The following is a 21,568-nucleotide window of genomic DNA, read 5'->3' on the forward strand; positions in this document are numbered from 1 at the left end:
CCCCCCGTTCTCTGATGGGGCCAGGGGCTCTTGAGCTGACCTGGCATTTAGCTAGCTCTTTTGTTTTTACACGTGGGGAAACCGAATCTTAGAAAAGGAAGCCCTTCAAAAATCAATGAGTCAATCAATCAATAAACATTTATTAAGCTGGGCATGGTGCTCAGGTGCTATTCTCTGGCATGATTTGTATTCCTCTGTTTCCACACCATCTTCCCCCTCTTGGGTCTCTTTCAAGCACTTTGAATATATTGTGTATCACAATTATCTATATCTGTTTCTTATCCTTCTAGGACCCTTGAGCTCCTCCTGGGCAGGAGCTGTGTCTCCTCTAAAACCTTGTGTCTCCTTCAGTATCTAGCTTGTTCTGCAGGCAGGAGGCTGGAATTTGTTGATTCTCCATAGACTAGGAAGAGATCCCTGGAAATCATACAGCTGTTATTTTTACAGAGAAGGAAAGTGAGTTTGAGATACACTAGAGTAAGGAATTATTTAAAGTTTACTGAGGAAATAAGAATAGTTGGGATTCAAATTCAAGTTTTCTGATTCCAGATCCATTTGGCCCTCTTTCAGTCATAGAGGATAGTTGTTGGTAGAAATTGTTATTTTGGTGTGTGTGTGAGAGATACCTCATTAATTTAAATCAGTGGTCTGCTTTATGACACATCCAATTCTGGGGAGCTCCATTAGACAGAATTTTTCCAAACATAAAGAAATCTAGACTGATCTTCCTAATGACTGCCATTTCACTGTCTCTTCTCTGGTCCCTGAGAGTTGTATTGTTTTATGTTGTGAGGATCCTGATTTGCATTCAAGTTAATTTGGCATCCTTATGGAAAGGCCTCAATAGCAAGAGTTCCCCTTTTTTGGTTCTAGGAGGGCATTAAATAGTAACTCATAAGTGAAAGTTGGGAATTTGTTTCCAAAATATCTTTGATTATCATATAGGAAATTTTCCCTATCTTCAATAAACTGGCTTTTACTTTGACCTGGATGATATTGATGCAAGAGTTTCTTTCATTCAAAGTGTTTTATAGTGTTATATCATTTTAGAACTATGAGTGTCCTTATAGATAATCTAGTTCATTACTCTCATTTTAAAGAAGAGAATTAAAACACACAAATATTGTGACTTGTTAAGCTAGTAATTAAAAGAGATAGAGCTAAAATTTGATTGTAGGTGTTCTGATCCCAGATCCAGTGCCCTTTATAGTTACATTTTCTTTAAACATTTATTAATATTCATTTTTAACATGGTTACATGATTCATGCTCCTCCTTTCCCCTCCCCCCCCCCCCCGCGCTCCCCCCACCCATGGCCAATGCACTTTTCCACTAGTTTTGTCATGTGTCCTTGATCAAGACCAATTTCCAAATTGTTGGTAGTTGCATTGGTGTGGTAGTTTTGAGTCCACACCCTCAATCATGTCCACCCCGACCAATGCGTTCAAGCGGTTGTATAGTTACATTTTAAAAAATCAATCACTTGTTTTCCTTTTTTGTATTTTAAAGAGATGGGCCCCTCTTTATTTTAAATATTTTATATTCCCAATTACCTGCAATAACAATTTTCAACATATTTTCTGAAATCATAAGATCCAAATTGTCTCTTTCCCTTCCTTCCTTCTCCCCTGCCTCAGATGGTAAGCAATTTGACCTGGATTATACATGTATGATCATATGAAACATTTTCATATTGGTCATTGTTGTAAGGGAATACTCTGATTAAACCAAAACCTCAAAATAAAGTGAAAAATAGTATACTTTTATCTACATTCAGATTCCAACATTTCTTTCTTGGAGGTAGGTAGCATTCTTTATCATAAGTCCTTCAGAATTGTTCCAGATCATTGTATTGCTGATAATAGCTATCTTTAAAAGTTGATCATCTTACATTATTGCTGTTACTGTGTACAGTGTTTTCCTAGTTCTGCTTACTTAAGATAGACCTCTTTAACAGAATTTCTGACAGAACTTTTCCCAGCCATAGATCATTGATCATTTTAGATCTAGGTGATACTTTAGATCAGAAAAAACCTTAAACCAAGAGTCAGAAGATTTTATTTCAAGTCCCCAGTCCACTCATACTAGCCATTTGGCTTTGGCAAGCATTTAAACTAGTTTCCTTTTTTTTTTTTTAACCCTTACCTTAAGTCTATGAATCAATACTGTGAATTTATTCTAAGACAGAAGAATGGTGAGGACTAGGCAATGGCAGTTAAGTGCCTTATCCAAGGTTACACAGCTAGGAAGTTTTCTGAGTCCATATTTGAATCCAGGATCTCCTGTTTCTAGGTCTTTCTCTCAACTTGACCACTGAGCCACCAAGCTGCCCACAAATTAGTTTCTTAATTAAATTCACCTAAGATTTATTACTTCGATATGTTTTTGGGGAAATACTAAGTTTAGGTAAGGCAGTCCCTATCCTAAACTGAGGGGGATGAGACAGATAACCAAAATATGAACATAAACATGATAATTGCAGTAGCGGCACAAAATGGTGTCACTGAGAGCTAAGGAGAAAGACTTAGTCATGGGGCAGAATCATGGAAGGCTTTTTTGAACAGATGGCATTTGAATTGAACTTTAAAGAATGAGTTAGTAGGTTAAGAGGACCAGGAATTATATTGTAGGTCCAATGAATAGTGTGAATAAAACTTTAGAGTCAGAAGACTACAAATTTTGGGGTATAATCTTCCAATTTGACTCAAGTTTATTATGAATGAAAGTTACATTTAAAAAGGAAGATAGGGGGCAGCTGGGTTTCTCAGGGGATTGAGAGCCAGGCCTAGAGACGGGAGGTCCTAGTTTCAAATTTGGCCACAGACACTTCCTAGCTGTGTGACCCTGGGCAAGTCACTTAACCCCCATTTCCTAACCCATACCACCCTTCTGCAATGGAGCCAATACTTAGTATTGACTTCAAGACAGAAGGTAAGGGTTTAAAAAAAAAAAAGAAAAGGTAGGTAAGTTGTCTTCAAATTATGGAGAGCTTTGAATACCAGACAAAGAAAATTGAACTTCACGAATTAGACAATAGATAATGATTATAGATTTTTTTTTAAATTTTTTTAAACCCTTAACTTCTGTGTATTGACTCATAGGTGGAAGATTGGTAAGGGTAGGCAATGGGGGTCAAGTGACTTGCCCAGGGTCACACAGCTGGGTAGTGTCTGAGGCTGGATTTGAACCTAGGACCTCCTGTCTCTAGGCCTGGCTCTCAATCCACTGAGCTACCCAGCTGCCCATGATTATAGATTTTTGAGGGGAGGAGTAATATGACCAAATGGTGAAAATTTTTCTGTTAAAAGTATAAAAAATAGACTGAAAATGATAGTGGTAAGATCTGTTAGGAGACTTTTGCATTAGACCAGGTAACATGAAAATCCATTCTAGCTTGGGGGCAGGAAGAATAGTAGATGAGATGGATGCTAGAGATTTTTGTAGATGCATAATCAGTAGTATTAGGAGACTTATAATAGGTGACCTGAAAAAATCAGAGAATCCCAAAGTAAGAACTAGGAGGGGATTGAGGTAATGGTGACATCTGACAAATAGTTAAATCAGAAAGATCAGATTTAGTCAGGGAAATTAATAGGTTAGATTCTGGGCATTTTGACTTTGAAAAGCTGATGAAACAGAAGATTGTATATGAAACTGAATCTCTTACATGTAGATAGTTTCTTTTTTTAAAAGTATATGTTAAATTCAAGATAGTAGTACCAATATTACCCTGCTTGTTTTTGTCCACTTTCTGTATTTCCTTTGGTTTTCTTAAAAGCAATTTATTAATAAGGCCACTCAACAGAGCAGTTATGAAGATTTTTTTAAAGTGCTACTCCATTTCTTGTTTGCTCTGAATGATGATAATAAAAACTAGCATTAATATAGTGCTTTACAGGTTTTGTAAAGTGATTTACCTTATCTCACTTGATCCTTGACAACAGACCTGTGAAATTGGTGCTATTTTTAGTCCCGTTTTATAGAAAAAGAAATAAAGACTAAGAGAGGTTAAGTGATTTTCTCAGGTTCCCATGGGTTTTAAGTCTGGGGTAGGATTCTTTCCTCCACAAGGCTACCTAACTGTCCAGGATGAATAGGGGATATTATTTCCATATATCCTAGAGTTCATCTTTATTGTTTTTGTCTCTTTTAGAGGAGAGACCTACCATTTCTCTTCCACTTATGAATAATCTATTTTTTTCTTTCTTTACTCTATTGTAATTGTTTGTATTATTTAGTATAAAATCTAAACTGATTCCTTTGGATGTCAAACAATGATAAAGAAAAACACCATTTGATGACTATGTTTTTATCGGTCTCTTCCTTGAGCTTTGATTTCCACACCGCCAGTTGCCTATTAGATATTTTAAATTCGATGTTCCTTAGATATTTCCAAATCAATATATCTCCTTTGATAGGCCCAACATCAAATAGGAATCTGCACTCTTCCTCCCCATAAATTTTTATTTTCTTCCATAACCTTTTTATGCCTTTAAGTGACTACAAAGCTGCTTAAGGGAGGCAGGAACCATTAAGTCTCAGAGTTGTTGCCTTTTAGGGAAAACTAATCCCTTTTTGGGGGTAGAGGGCAACTTTTATAGTTCTCTTACATACAGCAAACCTTCCCATCTTCCAGACTTCCCCATTTTTGTGGAATGCATCATCATCTTTCAGGTTCATAACTCTGGCACTGTCAATTACTCACTCTGCCTTACCCATTCTCACCCCATGTATACATTAAAATTGCCAAATTTTATTTCTACCTCCACAATATCTTTTGAATCAAACCCTTTCTCTCATAGAATTACTGCCTTAGTTCAAATTTTTTCCCCCTCGCACCTAGTTTATTGTGGTAGCCTCCTAATTCCTCTACTTTAAGTGTCTTTATACACTATTTCATCCTACACACTGCTGCCAATGACTTTTTTAAAGTGCTAAGCTGCCCATGTCACTCCTATTTTTAGTCAACACCATTGGCTTTTATTTATTTTAGAAAATTTATTTATTCATTGCTTTTATTTATTTTAGAAAGCTTTTGCCTTCTGCCTTAGTATCAATTCCAAGACAGAAGAGCAGCAAGGTTTAAACAATCAAGGTTAAGTGACTTGCCCAGAGTCACACAGCTAGGAAGCTTCTGAGACCAGATTTGAACCCAGGTCCTCCCGACTCCTGGCTTGGTGCTTTATCTTTTGTACTACTTAGCTGCCCTGCCTGTTGTTTCCTTTAGAATCAAATTATAAACTCTTCTGTTTAGGCCTTCATAGTCTGGTGTCAGCCTAACTTTCCAGCCACATTGGACATTATACTCCCTCCCATATTCTGTGATCCAATCAAATTGGCTTTCTCTTTGCTCTTCACATAAAATCTGTTTCTGTTTTTGAAAGGAACGGAAAGGAACTGCTAAAGTCGACTTTTTGAAGAAGATTGAAAGAGAAATCCAGCAGAAATGGGATTCTGAGAAAGTATTCGAAGCCAATGCATCTGATTCTGGGAGCCTGACCAGGTAATGAATTCTGATAGAACTGTAAATAATGTTTCTCAAACCAATACACTTATTGTCTTATGAACCTTTCTCTGGGAGAAATGGAAGTACAGAAATGTTAGTAATGCTTGTGATGAGACCTTTTTATTGCACAGTAATGAGTAAGTTGTGACCAGGAGAACTCTTTAGCCATATGACAACAGAAGGTTTAACAAAAGACCTTAGACATCCCTACTCCAAACACACACATACAGTGTTTTTTCACTAATGTTTTGTCTGGTAAAAATGAAATAATTTTAAAGATGGAATCAAATTGTGTAATAGTTATCTACAAAATGTCTTTGAACTTAAACACATTTCCTAAATGAAAATTATTTTTTAGGAGAAGGAGATTTGCTCTCATATAATTCTGTGTATAATTGGATAGCATAACAGATTAAAATATTATATTTAGGTAGTCCAGTATAAAGGATAGAATGCTGGATTTGGAACTAGGAAGACTTGAGTTTAAAGCCCATTTCTGAAGTATAAGGCCCTGGGTCTCAAGCAGTTCAAACTACTAAATCATAAATGGATTATCATCTTATTTGGTATAGGAAGTTCCTATACTTGGACTCCTTCTGCTTAAATCACAAATCTTTTTTGCTTTGGCTTTTGTTTTGTTACAGAGCTGTGATTTCCTCAGTGTAGGGAATTCCCACTGGGGAAACTTTCTTCTTTAATACTGATGGGCAACTTTTGTGTTATTTAATAGTCTTAGAGAGTAACTTGGGGCATTGAGATATTAAATGACTTGTCTAGTGAAAATAATATGTGCCAAAGGCAGAATTTGAACCTTACTGGCTATAAGACTGGCCTACTTTCATATCATACAACTACTTAATTATTTTGTTGGACTAGAGGAGACGATCTGAAGTATGTGGTTAGATCTAGAATTTTGGATGGCTCTCTGGTAGTTTGAAGTAATCATAAGCTATTTTGTTTAGTGATGATTATCTCTATTACTCTATTTTTGTCCCACCCTTCTTCTCCAAATCTTTCTCTCTCTATATGTTTATATCTATATATAATCAAGAGAAAGTATGTGTGTGAAGCATTTTAACTTGGTTTATGCATATTTTGTGAAGCCTCACTTAATACAACAATTTATCTGGCATTTTTATTATATTCAAAGATTATTCATGTATTTTGAAGTTTATTTACTTTGTTAAAATGTTTTGGCTTCTATTAAGCTAACCTTGATGGGAAAATATTTATTTCCTTTATTACAACCTGGAATGTATTATTTAATTTTAAAATCGAAAGCAAAATTCTTTCTAGGGAACTTTTTTTTCCTTGTAATCTAATTTACTATCCTTGTATTAAGTGAAAATTTAATTAATTTATTTTTACCAATCACATGTAATAACAAATTTTCATATAAGTTTTCTGAAGTCATATGATCCAAATTGTCTCTCTTTCTCCTTCTCTCCCCTCTCTCCAAAAGCTGGCAAGCAATTCAATCTGGATAATACATGCATTATAATTGATAATTTTAGATAAACTCATGAAACATCAACTCCCTTTCAATATAAAGTGAGTTTAAAAGCTAATTTTTTTCCCCTTCTGTGTTTTTTTTTCCATCTTTATAGCAAAGAAAAATATTTTGTAACTTTCCCATATCCCTACATGAATGGACGTCTTCACTTGGGTCATACGTTTTCATTATCTAAATGTGAGGTAAGTGTACACCTTTCTTTGAATGTCAACAATCTTTTTTTTCTTTCATTCTTTTTATTAGCCTCTGGGAAGGAAATGGTATCTGGACAAATATATTTCCATGTAAGGAGATCTAGAATCAAACTATGTAAAATACTTTGCAAATATTAAAACATAATATAAATGCCATTGTCATTAGAAGAACTGTTTAATTTTAAGTATCTTTGACCTATTTATAAAGGAAATTCATATGTCTTGTTATTTGACTGCATTTTCAGGTTTTATGTTCTTTGTGAAAATACAGAAAGAAAAAAACCATTATTGAAATCTATTCAGTTTCGATAATTTTATAGAATACAGATATTTACAAAAAAGGTATACGGATGCAGCACTAGTATTCTTATGGAGGATTTGCCTTTTTGCATATGTTTATGGGTTATAATTTGAATGTTCTTTTTTATAGTTTGCAGTAGGATATCAGAGACTAAAAGGAAAGAGCTGCTTGTTTCCCTTTGGTCTACACTGTACTGGAATGCCAATTAAGGTAAGATTATATATGAAATTGGATTGGACTCTTGTGAACTTAGGGTGAAAAGTGACAATCTAGTTAAATAAAAAATGATATTTTTAAGAATTATAAAATTGATTTGAATTTGTTAGTCTTCGAAAGTCTCTCTAGGGCAGCCAGTTGGCTCAGAGGATAGAGAATGAGGCCTAGATTCAGGAGGACCTGGGTTCAAATTTAGCCTTGGACACTTCCCTTGCTGTGTGACCCTGGGCAAATCACTTAACCTCAGATGCCTAGCCCTTACTGTTCTTTTGCCTTGGAACTGATAATTAGTATCACTTCTAAGATAGAAGGTAAGGGTTTTATTTTATTTTATTTTATTTACAAAATTTTTTAAAATTAAAAACCCTTACCTTCCGTCTTGGAGTCAATACTATGTATCGGCTCCAAGGCAGAAGAGTGGTAAGGGTAGGCAATGGAGGTTAAATGACTTGCCCAGGGTCACACAGCTGGGAAGTATGTTAGGTTAGATTTGAACCTAGGACCTCCCGTCTCTAGGCCTGACTCTGAATCCCCTGAGCTACCCAGCTGCCCAGAAGGTAAGGGTTTTAAAAAAGGATAGAAACTAAGTTACACTATTCTTAAATAAGCAGAATTCCATATATGCTATGTGATTTGCAAATAATTTTTATACCTTTTGATTATAAAATGCCAGTGGCATTTGTGCATCATCACTATTAGTCTTAGGTCTGCTTTAGAATTAGGTAATAATTAAAATAACATTAGAAGAAAGTATCTAATAATCTTTAGGTAAACCAAGTAATATGTCTATATGAAGTGTGACTTTCATAATACAATGGAAATCAGAGTTAGAGAAAAAACCTAAGCTGGAAGGGACCTTAAAGGTCGTCTAATACACTCCTCATGCTTTTGTAGAAGAAGAAACATGGTTGGTATATTGACTTGTCCTGTCTCAGAACAAAGTCAGTTGCTGTTTAGAACTAGAAATCAGGCCTTGTGTGGCCTATTTCACCATTCTTCATTTTAAGGATCTGTGATTTTATTGGTGTGGGTATTGTCTTTGTGCTACAAATCACAATCCTTTTAAGATCCCTAGGTCATCTTGGCATTGCTTTTGAGGATCCCAGGACACTTCCACAATATGATAAAGCATCAGAGGAGAACTAGAGGGGAGGCTAGTCCATTACAATGTAAATAATCCTGGTGTTACTAAGCTTTGGTTACATTAGAAAATGTATTCCTTTTAAGATTTGAAATTAGAAATAATTACTAAGGAGGCAAGATTTTAGAGCATAAAAGTTAGGAAATCTGATGTTATCTAGGTGTATAAAATTTAGTGCCCTCCACCTAAGTTAGATGACAGTATTTGAACTATTTAAATTTACACAGATTTAGTGCAAAAGACTGTCAAAAATGAATGCCCTAGGGGGCAGCTGGGTAACTCAGTGGATTGAGAGCCAGATCTAGAGATGGGAGGTCCTAGGTTCATATCTGGCCTCAGACACTTCCCGGCTGTGTGACCCTGGACAAGTCACTTGACCCCCATTGCCTACCCTTACCACTCTTCTGCCTTGAAGCCAATACACAATATTGACTCCAAGAAGGAAGGTAAGGGTTTTAAAAAAAAATGAATGCCCTAGAATGAAAATGGACATAAAAGCAACATGAATCTGAATTACTTTTCTCCTGAATTTTGAAGTTCAATGTCATTTGTTTTGAGGCATGTGCTGATAAGTTGAAAAGAGAAATAGAGTTGTATGGTTGCCCTCCTGAATTCCCAGATGAGGAAGAAGAAGAAGAAGACATTACTGCAAAGAAAGAAGAGATCATCATCAAGGATAAGGCAAAAGGAAAAAAGGTACAGTGAATTGGGTCTCCAGTTTTGCTGTAGACACTGCATTAATATGAGTAGCATGTTAGTTTATATTTCCAAGCTAGAAATAGCTAATTGCTTTAATTTATACAGCATTTAAACTTTCATGAACTCATGCAGAGTGAAATAAATAGAAACAGGAGAACATTGCACACAATAACAGCAATATTGTACAGTGATCAACTGTGAAAGACTTAGTTACTCTTAGTACTAAAATGATCCAGGACAATTCTGATGGTCTTATGACAAAGCATGCTATCCATCTCCAGAGAAAAAACTGTTGGTGTAGGAATGCTGTTGAAAGCATATGATTTTTCACTTGTATATTTGGGTATATGTTGTGGGGTTTTGGTTTTATAAGTTGTCAAAAAAATAAACTATATGGAAATATGTTTTGCATGATAATACATGTATAACTCAGATTGACTTGCTTGCTAGCTCGGGGAGGAAGGAAGGGAGGGTTACAAATTGGATCATATAACTTTAGAAAATGTATATGGAAATTTGTTATTAGATGTAATTGGTAAAAAAATTACATTAAATTAAAAGTATACTGCACTTTAAGATTTATAGAACAAGTCACATACATATCATCTCAATTGATTAAATGTACATTGAGTCTGACTGCTTTTCCTTCTAATTTAAAATTCTATTTTTAAAATTAAGTTTATTTAATTAATTTAGAACATTTTCCTATGTTTATATGATTCATGTTCTTTCCCTCCCCTCCTTCCAGCCTCCTCCCATAGCCAACAAGCAATTGCACTGGCTTTTACATGTATCATTGATCAAGACCTATTTCCATATTATTAATATTTGCACTAGGGTGATTGTTTAGAGTCCATATCCCCAATCATATCTCCATTGAACCATGTGATTGTGCAGTTGTTTTTCTTCTGCGTTTCTAATCCCACAGTTCTTTCTCATAAGTCCATCAGAATTGTCCTGGATCATTGCATTGCTGCTAGTAGAGAAGTCCATTACATTTAATTGTGCCACAGTATATCCGTCTCTGTGTATAATGTTCTTCTGGTTCTGCTCCTTTCATTCTGCATCAATTTCTGGAGGTCATGCCAGTTCACATGGAATTCCTCCAGTTCATTATTATTTTTAGCACAATAGTATTCCATCACCAACAGATACTACAATTTATTTAGCCATTCCCCACTCGAAGGGCATCCCCTCATTTTCCAATTTTTTGCCACCACAGAGAGCGAGGCTATAAATATTTTTGTACAAGTCTTTTTCCTTATTATCTCTTTCGGGTACAAACCCAGCAGTGATATGGCTGGATCAGAAGGCAGCCGTTAGGATTAAAAGTCATTTAAGTCTTTTAAAAAGTCTTTTAAAGCCCTTTGGGCATAGTTCCAAATTGCCTTCCAGAATGATTGGATCAATTTACAATTCCACCAGCAATGCATTAATGTCCCAATTTTGCCACATCCCTTCCAACTTTATTTTTATTTATTCTTTTATATTTATTACTTTCCTTTGCTTTCATATTAGCTAATCTGCTAGGTGTGTGGTGGTACCTTAGAGTTGTTTTGATATGCATTTCTCTAATTATGAGATTTATAACACTTTTTCATGTGCTTATTGATAGTTTTAAATTCTTTATCTGAAAATTACCTATTCATGTCTCTTGCCCATTTATCAACTGGGGAATGGCTAGATTTTTTTTGTACAGTTGATTTAGCTCTTTATAAATCTGAGTAATTAGACCTTTGTCAGAGGTTTTTGTTATAAAGATTTTTTTCCCAATTTGTTGCTTCCCTTCAAATTTTGGTTGCATTGGTTTGGTTTGTACAAAACCTTTTTAATTTAATGTAATCAGAATTATTCATTTTACATTTTCCAATATTCTCTGTCTCTTGCTTGGTCTTAAAATCTTTCCTTTCCCATAGATCTGACAGGTAAATTATTCTATGTTTACCTAATTTTACTTATAGTTTCCTTCTTTTAGTCATTCACCCATTCTAATTTTAAGTTTTTTAAAAATACAAATCCCCTCAATCCCAAGATATTTTTAGATTGGCTTCCTAATTAGGGTGTTTTGTGGGGATTTTTTTTTTGTGACGTTTGGCAAAACAAAAGTGGACTGGAGAAGAGGGCTTCTGTGAATGATTCCTCATAATTAAAAAAAGTCAAATGAGATTTGGGAGAGAACAGTAGATATGGGTGCTCTGGGATTACAACTTATATCTGTAACTATTTCATTGTTGGTGATGAAATTCTTTGTTAGTGCCTCTGACTATATAATTATAATGCTTAATGCTATATAAGTATCTTGACCAGCAGAGTGTAACAGCCTAAATTAGTGTACCTTATAATTTTTGTTCTGACATATCAACACCTATTTTTTGGAGGAACTTTTTAAATAAAAAAACTAATAATTAGCTTACTTAAATCACTATAATTCTGAAACATAGTAGCGATTTGAATTGTGGGCATGAACAGTTTAGACTTTTCAGGTTTCTTATTTGGGCAGTACAAGATAAAGATGCATGTATTTTAGAAGTGTAACTTAAAATTTTTTCCCTGTACTGTTTATATAGCCATTCAGTAGCTTATGATTATTTTCTGAACAATTGAAACTCCAAATATGATATGAAACTCCAGTGATATTCATAAGGCATTTCATTAATGGCATGTATCATATTCTCCCTGCTTGATTGTCACTTTCATGAATGCAAGGTCTATGTTTTAATAATCTTAGATTCCCCATCAGTATGGGGAATTTGCATATACTTGGTGTTCTTAAATGGACATTGAATAAATGGTGATTATTTTCTTCTTTAACTAACTTTGGAAGGAAAGAGTTTGAAAAAAACCACCTCTTAAAAATAAGACAGAATATTAGGAGATTAGAAAAGGGGTGAAAAGGAGTTGGTAGGTATATTTAGTTGGAAGGAAAGAGTTTGAAAAAAACCACCTCTTAAAAATAAGACAGAATATTAGGAGATTAGAAAAGGGGAGATATGTCTGAAGAGAAGACATATGAGAAATACTCCTGTTCTTTTGTGGTAATGCTGATTTTGATTGTTTTTTCTAGAGTAAAGCTGCTGCCAAGGCTGGGTCCTCCAAGTACCAGTGGGGAATTATGAAATCTCTGGGCCTGTCTGATGAAGAAATAGCGAATTTTTCTGAGGCTGAACATTGGCTTGATTATTTTCCACCACTGGCTATTCAAGATCTAAGGAGAATGGGCCTGAAGGTATTTGTTTCCCTCTGAATCTATAAGTGCTGCTTTCAATAAAGAATATGAATATTACTGGTTGTATATAATAGTTGGGTCAACTGTTTATTTAGAAATATATGGATATTAATAAAGGGGCAGCTGGGTAGCTCAGTGGATTGAGAGTCAGGCCTAGAGACAGGAGGTCCTGGGTTCAAACCCGGCCTCAGCCACTTCCCAGCTGTGTGACCCTGGGCAAGTCACTTGACCCCCATTGCCCACCCTTACCACTCTTCCACCTATGAGACAATACACCGAGATTAAGGGTTTAAAAAAAACAAAACAAAACAAAAATATATGGATATTAATAAGTGTGAATTCTTATTGTTAGAAGCTATGGCGCTAGGTATCATAATTAACAATGGTAGAGTTTAATAAGGTAGAGAATAAATAATGTATTGTTATGTATATTTATATGATTATAAGAAAGAATGAATAAGATCACCTGCTCAAAGAATATAAAGAGGTCAGATTTGTACTTCAGTCTTTTAGAAGCCACTTCTATGAAGATTTGACTTAAATGCTTTTAAATATATTAAAATCTTTATGTCTTGATAGTTATTATGGAAATGTATGGATATGAATGGATATTGGAAATACTAAATTTCCTTAGCATTTTTGAAAATGTGGTGTAAATTATTTTTTCTTTATTAAAAAACAAGTATATTGTTAGGTAAGAAAAGAGATCAGATGAAGTAGTTGCTGCTATGGTGACAGACCCGTTATACCTTAATAATGTTCTTGGATTTTCTTTTTTCCTCATAGGTAGATTGGAGGCGTTCTTTCATCACCACTGATGTTAATCCTTACTATGATTCCTTTGTTAAATGGCAATTTTTGACACTAAGAGAAAGAAACAAAATAAAGTTTGGAAAGCGGTGAGCATAGTGTTTATTATAATGATTTCTATGACATTTAAAAATGAGTGTCACATGTATCTTGCTCTGTAATAGTACCCTGAATTTTTTCTATACCATTCTCTTTTTTTTAACTTTGTTTTCTCTTCCCCATCCCCATTTTCTTCTTCCTTTAAAAAGATTATTATTATTTATTTAAACCTTACCTTCTGACTTAGAATTAGTTCCAAGACAAAAGAGCAGTAGGGGCTAGGCAATCAGGGTTAAGCAATTTGCCTAGGATCACATAGTTTGGAAGCGTCTGAGACAAGATTTGAACACGGGTCCTCCCAACTCCAGGCCTGGGGCTCTTATCTACGGTGCTATTTCGCTGCCTGAATCCCATTCTCTTCTACCCAATCCTGTTGTATTATCTATTTTTCCAGAGTCTTTGTCTTTCTGAGGTGTCTCATCTGTTTCTGAATATTTCTGCTATTTACTAGGAGGAGAGTAAACTGCAGGGCTTTTGAATACTGCAGTTTTTAGGATCGTAACTAAAGGTTGTGATCAATATTGGCAGCAAGGAAAATGAGCAAATTCACTGTATTTTGGTATTTTTATTCCCAAAGTTATTTGTTTGAAATTTTTCTCTTGGCCTATAACTGGCCCCTTAAATCTTACCCCCTGTGTTCTTTTAACATGAAGTACCAGAAATTCCTGAATAATTTCTCTGTTATTAACTTCTAAGATCTTTCAGAATTTTCTGCTTATAGATTGATTCTTTGATCTCAATTCTTATGTCTCAGACTGAAAGTAGGGAAAAAATTCAAACTTTGTTCCTTTTGCTGGGAAAAAGCAAATAGCTTACTTTTTCTGAGGTTCAGTTTTTTCACCTATAAAATGAAAGGTTGAACTAGCTGGTCCTTAAAATTGTTTCTCTAATATTCATTAATGATAGTAGTAACTAACATTTAAGTGATGAATTAAAGTTGACACAACACTATAGCAACCCTATGAGGTAGGTCATTATTATCATCCCCATTTTTCAGATGAGAAAGTTGAGGCCAAAAGGTTAAATGAGTTTCTAAATGTTATATGACTAATATGTATGCAAGGCATTATTCAGATTCAAGTCTTTCTGATTCCAAATCCAAGAGTAGTTCTGCTATCCCAAGTTTTGTGCTGAAGTGTGAAGGGAAACATGAAGCTCATTGTAACGCCCACAAAAACCCAAAAAAAATGAACAGTTCTCTAATAAAGGCTTGAACTATGGAGAAAGATAGAAAAGGAAAGGAGGGGAAGGAGCAGTGAGGAAGGGATATTGCAGAGAAACATAGAATGAGAGGAGCAAATCCAGGACTAGAAAGATGAAGAGAGTAGCTAGGGAAGACACCGTAACGGGACAAAGATAAGGGAAATTCTAGAGCAGAGGACTTGGATTCAAATTCCAATTTGCTATTTGCTTTCTGGATAACCTTAAGCAAATCATAGAACTTCTTTGGGCCTTAATTTCTTCTTTTATAAAATAAGTTTAGACTAGGTGATTTCTAAGGCCCTTCTTAGTTTCTGATTTCTTTGAGATTGTAAATGAAAATTACAATTTATGAGTATCTTAAAATTTTTCAAGTCTTTGATTTTGTCAAAGGAAGCCAGGCTCATTAAGATTTTTCTAATTGTGGGGGCAACTGGGTGGCTCAGTGGATTGAGAGCCAGACCTAGAGATGGGAGGTCCTAGGTTCAAATCTGGCCTCAGACACTTCCCAGCTGTGTGACCCTAGGAAAGTCACTTAACCCCCATTGCCTCCCTTACCACTTTTCTGCCTTGGAGCCAACACACAGTATTGACTCCAAGACGGAAGGTAAGGGTTAAAAAAAAAAAAGATTTTTCTAACTGTAATTTTTCTGATGAAAAGAGACCTTAATTCACTAGACTTTTACACAAAGTATAATTAATGAATGCCAGCTTTAGCTCAGTATTTGGTAGTTAAAAGTATCCGGAATAAAGCCTCACTTAAAATATAGTTTTTCACTTTTATCCAACCGTATTTTTTTTCTGCTGCATTTTTTATAGGTATACAATTTATTCTCCAAAAGATGGACAACCTTGTATGGACCATGACAGACAAACTGGTGAGGTAATTATTTTGGGTGAAGACTAGTTGTGAGCCTATTCACAAAGCTTTTCAAACAAAACAAAAACCTAAGACATGTGGATAGTAAATGTCCTTTATGTCCAACCATTTTTATTCTCCTGTTGGTGTGGTATATGGTAAAAGTGACTTTGTGTCCATTCTAATCTGGTAGGCTATCAGGATTAGTTGCCCACAATTGTCACTATGTTTCATTTAGAGAATGGTAGGTTGTAGAAAAGAGCAGGAAAGGTCTTATGAGGCAGATGACTAGTTGAAGTAGTGAGGGGACACTTTTTTAAACCCCTATTTTTCTGTCTTAGACTCAGTACTTGGTATTGGTTCTAAGGCAGAAAAGTGTTGAGCTGGGTAATTGGTGTTAAGCGACTTGCCCAGGTTCACATATCTATGAAGTATTGAGGACAGATTTGAATCCAGGACCTCACATTTCTAGACCTGGCTCTCTATCCATTGAGTCACTTAGCTGCCCCTCAGGGGATACTCAATTTTTATATTTTCTCTTTTGCTTATTTCCATAAGCAATGCCTTATTTTCAAAGGCTCTGCAACCATTTACAAAATGAGTTCAAATAGCCTGCCTATAGGACCTATCAGTAGTATTCTTATTTTATAAATGAAGAAATTATACCAGATTACTAGCATCTCTAGTAGCATCTGCTAGAATCTCAACATTTGATAAACATTTTTGATGGCATCATTATGTAGTATTGCTTTTAATATTGGTAGGTTATTGATTTATAGAATAGTGACTGATGGGAGAATAATTTTAAATAATTCTTCGGTTCTGATGTAAATGCTAATATGCTTAAATGTGTGTGTATATATGTATATATACATGCTTACATATTCACATTTAAACTACCTTAATTTTTCAAGTATTATTATACACAAAATAGAATGTTTACCTTATTCTATCCCTCCAACTATGATCAGCAGACTTCTTGTAGTATCGTCATTAGAAGAATAAATTGTTCAAACTGTGTGAAGAATCCATTTGAGCCAGAGGGTCCTTCAGTCAACAAGCATCTGTCAAATACCTTCTGCATGCCAAGAACTGTACAAGGCTCTAATGACCAAAATGAAAATGCCTATGGGGTGCTTAGATTCAGTTGGGAGAAACAACTTTTATACAAATATTAGGCCCTAAATCTATACAAAATAGATAAAGAAATTGTATTTTGGAGAGAGGCAACAGTATCAGTTCCGGGGGGAAATTAGGAATGGTTTCATATAGGAGAATGGTGCTTGATTGGAGTTTGAAGGCTACTGGAGATTCTTCCTGGCTCAGGTGAGGCTGGAGTACATTCCAGGAATGTCATGGGATATAGTTTATGCAAAGCCTCAGACATGGGAGATGGAATATTGGAGATGAGGAGAGGCCAGTGAGAAGACTAGTTTTCCTGTACTGGGCTGTGTGTGAAGTTAGCAATACATAATAAAGCCAGAAAGGTAGATTGGTGCTAGGTTATAAATGGCTTTAAATTCCAGGTAGAGGTTTGTCTCTGATCCTAGAAATTTATTTCTGGAGTTTACTGAATGGAAAGTGACATGGTCAGATTTGTGCTTTAGGAATTTGGCAGCTGTGTAGAATGGAGTACTGAATTTACTAAAAATTTTCTGTTTTCCTATAATTGTTTTGTTCTTTTAGGGTGTTGGACCTCAAGAATATACATTAATAAAAATGAAAGTTATTGAGCCTTACCCCTCTAAACTAAGGTAGGTTTATGAAGAAGTAAATGTTTGTTTTTTCTGAGTTGTCCTAGAGGTTTTGATGAAATACTTAGTATATTCCACATTTAGTATTCTTTTTTTCTTCACAGTGGCCTGAAAGGGAAAAACATCTTTTTAGTAGCTGCTACTCTTAGACCTGAGACCATGTTTGGGCAGACTAACTGTTGGGTTCGTCCAGATATGAAGTACATTGGATTTGAGACTGCAAATGGTGATATTTTCATCTGTACTCAAAGAGCTGCTAGGAACATGTCTTACCAGGGTTTTACCAAGGATAATGGAGTGGTACCTGTTGTCAAGGAATTGATGGGAGAGGTGAATATGGGAGCAGATCCTATCTAGTTCTGTTTTAATTTGGAAGAAATGTCTAGCTGTGAGGGATAATATTTGTAATACTATATACTCAAGCTCATTAAATATTTGTTGAATGAGGAATGGAAAAAAGATATCCTCAATAATAGGATTTACATTCGCTATTATGTCAATATTTGAATTGTCTCAGCTGACATCATTGGTATAGAAGCTTGAATTTTCTTTTTTAACATGAAACTTGACTTTTCTTGAAAAATCTAGCGATCAAAATGTCATCCATTTTCTGAGTAAAGTATAAAAAGTTCAGGTTCCCATCAATCGAGAACAAAAGCATTGTTTTTTTTGGCCATTCTTAATTAATTGAACTATAACACAGTTCTTAATGATAGAATCAAGCAGCTTTACTTCCATACCAAAAATTTTCCCAAAATAATCCCAATCCCCTTTGCCTGGGATGATTCTCTATATGGAATAGGCTTCAGGGAAATGCTCAAATGGGCTTTCTTGTACTGTTCATCACATCCCTTTTGATCTTCTTCTGTGGCTGGAGAACTTTCTATCTGTATGGAAAACTCAGCCCTTAACTCCAGTTGCTGGTGTTGAGATCTGAGTAAAAACAAGACCTTGTTCTTAGTTGTGTTCACTGATTGGTCCAGGCTTGGTGCCCATCTTTTGCATTAGCACTTTAATATTACCATTTTGTGTGGGGTTATTTTATTTACTAGGTATTGATTGATCTTTATAGCTACAAGCATTTTATTTTTATTTTGCTCTTAAAAAATGTTACTGCTCTTTTATATCTTTCTTTTTCAAATATATCCCTCCCTCTTCTCTCCCGCAAAGAACTGTTTCCTTCCAATAAAGAATTAAAAAGAGCAAAAAAAAGGCAATTCACTATAACTAATTAACCTATCACCTGCATCTGACTTGATATGCATTGTTCTTATCCCCATGGTCTTAGCTCTGCAAAGGAGAATTTTACGGGTCATGCTTGGTCATATAGTGTTCACTTACATGAGTTTTTTTTTTTTTTTTTAATTTTACCTTTTGTCATGTATATGTGTGTGTGTGTATACATAAATATACACATATACAAATACACGCATACACAAATACAAATTAGTTTTGCTTACCCTTCATATCAATTCATAAAAACAATCTTCCTATACTTCTCTATTCATTTCTCTTGTAATGTAATAAAAATAATAGTCTTTAACATCTATGCACTACAATTTGTTTAGGGGCAGTTAGGTGGATAATACTCAGTGTGGAACCAAGAAGACTCATCTTCCTGATTTCAAATTGGTCTTCAGATAGTTGTTTTTTGACCCTGGGCAAGTCATTTAACCCTGCTTGCCTCAGTTCCTCATCTGAAAAATAAACTGGAAAAGGAAATGATGAACCACTCCAGTACCTTTACCAAGAAAACCCAAAATATGGTCATGAATTGTCAGACACAATTGAAACCATTGAACAAGAAGAACTTTCTGTAACTGCTTTTAACTTTGACTCTTCCTATCTTTTGTTACGTTTTCTAATTTTATAACCACATGAATTTTTCAAAAGAGGAAAGGTAGCGTAGTACATAAAAGGCTGATCTTATTGTCAGGAAGACCTGGGTTCAGTTTCTGGTTCTGACATACTACCTGTGTGACCATGAGTCTTCTAATTTTTCAATGCCGTAGGCAACTCTTAAGATTAAAAGTTACAGATGAATGATTGGAGTTTCTACACTGAAAGTTCCTTTTCTCATCATGCTTGGGGGTTGAGATAGAGGTGGGGGCATAATGTTTTTAAAAGGAGAATTATTCATTTTGGTATTTGGGAGAATTTGATGGGGATCTGACTAGATCATTACAATAGTTTTATGACTATAAATCCTATTCCTAAATTTTTATTCAACTTGAACATTAACAGCTCATTCTGTGCAAAATACTATAGTAATAGTTTTAGGAACATTAAAAAAATATACAAGCCGCCACCTACTTAAGGGCACATGGATATCTTTTTCTTTACTTTTCTATGCTGATAAAACTAACCTTGATAGTGATAAAAGAAGAGTATCAAATGAACTAGTACTGTAGAACTGTCTGGGAAGGGAAGGCAAATGATAGCCATTGTATGCTACATTAGCCTAATTTTTAACTCTTCATTAATGGGGTCAGAATCATTGCTCGTTGAATGAAGGAGAATTGCTATAACCTTTTAATAAAACTTGACTTCAGTTTTATAATTTGTAGCATTCATACTCATATATCAATCCACAATACTCCTATGGAGAGTTTTCACACAGAGCTTATATTTTTATTCTACTCCTAAAAATTTAAAAAGAAAATAAATTGAGCCATTCCCTCCCTCCCCCCAAATGTAACATTATATAAAGTCCATTTAAATCAGCATTCAGGATTAGCATGTGTATGTATACTATGCCCCTGAAATGTAGAACTAGGAGGAAATTGCTAGATATCAGTGAGATTTTTTTCTAATATTTTGAATAGGTTATTCTCTATATAAAGTATAGTTTGATACATATCAAGTTGATTGTAACTAATAATTTTGTAGCTTGAGATAGGAGTAGTAACATAGTCAAGTCTCAAATTTTTATGTTAAGAGAGGAAAGAATAGACATTTATAAATCAAAACAGTAAGTAGTCCTTTTATGATCCTTTTTAATTCATTTAAACCTTAACTCTCAAACACATAGATGTGCATACTCACTCTCACTCATTTTTTCTGATATTATACTCTAAGCTTTGCTTTGCATGCTGTTTAGCCTTAGACTCTGCTTTCATCACAAGTGTGAAGGATACTATAGGACTGTGTTAGCAAACCTAAGGCACGTGTGCCAGAGGGGGCTGCCCCTCTCCCCCTCTTTATGTGCACCTGAGGATATTTTCCACATCACTCGCCCTTTTGCCCAGCAGCCTAATGGGAGTGCTTCCTCCCTCCCCTTTCTGGGGTAAGGTGGAGGCCAAGGGAACAAGGTGTATGTGTGTGTGGGGGGGGGGCATGGCACTCAGTCTCTAAAAGGTTTACTATCACTGCTATAGGAAATCCTAGTCATGGATATATGGAAATTGTTTGCAATGATTCTTGGAAGCTATTGAAAGTAGGTGCAATAGAACATTGTTTACCATTTCTTTTATTGCTCGAAAGAAAGCATTTTTTGCTTTTCATACCACTTTTTTTTTCTTGTGCAGGAAATTATTGGTGCTGCCCTTTCTGCACCTTTAACATCCTTCAAGGTGATCTATACTCTTCCTATGCTGACCATTAAGGAGGACAAAGGTAAAAAAAGTACTGCTTGTTTAGTACTTTGTAACATATATTCTGGTTATGATAATTTGCTGTTGGCTAATTCTGTGTTGTTTTTTTTTATAAGGCACTGGTATTGTCACAAGTGTTCCCTCTGATTCTCCAGATGATATAGCTGCTTTCAGAGACTTGAAGAAAAAACAGGTCAGTTCCTTGCTCTTCTGCTAAAGTTAAGGCTTAAATTTCATTTTTAGTATCTCATTATATAGAGACTAGTAAATGATTATCAAAGGGGACTAATGAATAGTTCAAATTCAAGCTGCCATTCATTATTTATATTTAAATGGAATGCTACCTAAAATGCTTTTTTCTTTTTATAAACAAGTTTCATCAATGCCCTTTGTCTTTGATGTTTCTGCAATGTCTATATATACCCTACTCCTAGCTCCTACCACTGAAACGAACTTTC

At 35.0% G+C, this 21,568-nt stretch overlaps 1 protein-coding gene across 1 annotated transcript in view; it reads left to right on the forward strand.

Annotated features, from left to right (window-relative positions):
• LARS1 (leucyl-tRNA synthetase 1) overlaps positions 1–21,568 on the forward strand; it is a 67,499-nt gene that overhangs the window by 5,506 nt on the left and 40,425 nt on the right. The window contains exons 2-12 of the mRNA XM_044661809.1: positions 5,384–5,502; positions 7,113–7,200; positions 7,643–7,723; positions 9,429–9,566; positions 12,634–12,795; positions 13,582–13,694; positions 15,724–15,787; positions 17,450–17,517; positions 17,622–17,847; positions 21,045–21,132; positions 21,227–21,303. Of these exons, the coding sequence (XP_044517744.1) occupies positions 5,384–5,502; positions 7,113–7,200; positions 7,643–7,723; positions 9,429–9,566; positions 12,634–12,795; positions 13,582–13,694; positions 15,724–15,787; positions 17,450–17,517; positions 17,622–17,847; positions 21,045–21,132; positions 21,227–21,303 (1,224 nt within the window). The remainder of the gene's footprint in view (positions 1–5,383; positions 5,503–7,112; positions 7,201–7,642; positions 7,724–9,428; positions 9,567–12,633; positions 12,796–13,581; positions 13,695–15,723; positions 15,788–17,449; positions 17,518–17,621; positions 17,848–21,044; positions 21,133–21,226; positions 21,304–21,568) is intronic.

Source organism: Gracilinanus agilis, chromosome 2 (genome assembly GCF_016433145.1).
Source record: "Gracilinanus agilis isolate LMUSP501 chromosome 2, AgileGrace, whole genome shotgun sequence".
NCBI classification, from domain to species: Eukaryota; Metazoa; Chordata; class Mammalia; order Didelphimorphia; family Didelphidae; genus Gracilinanus; species Gracilinanus agilis.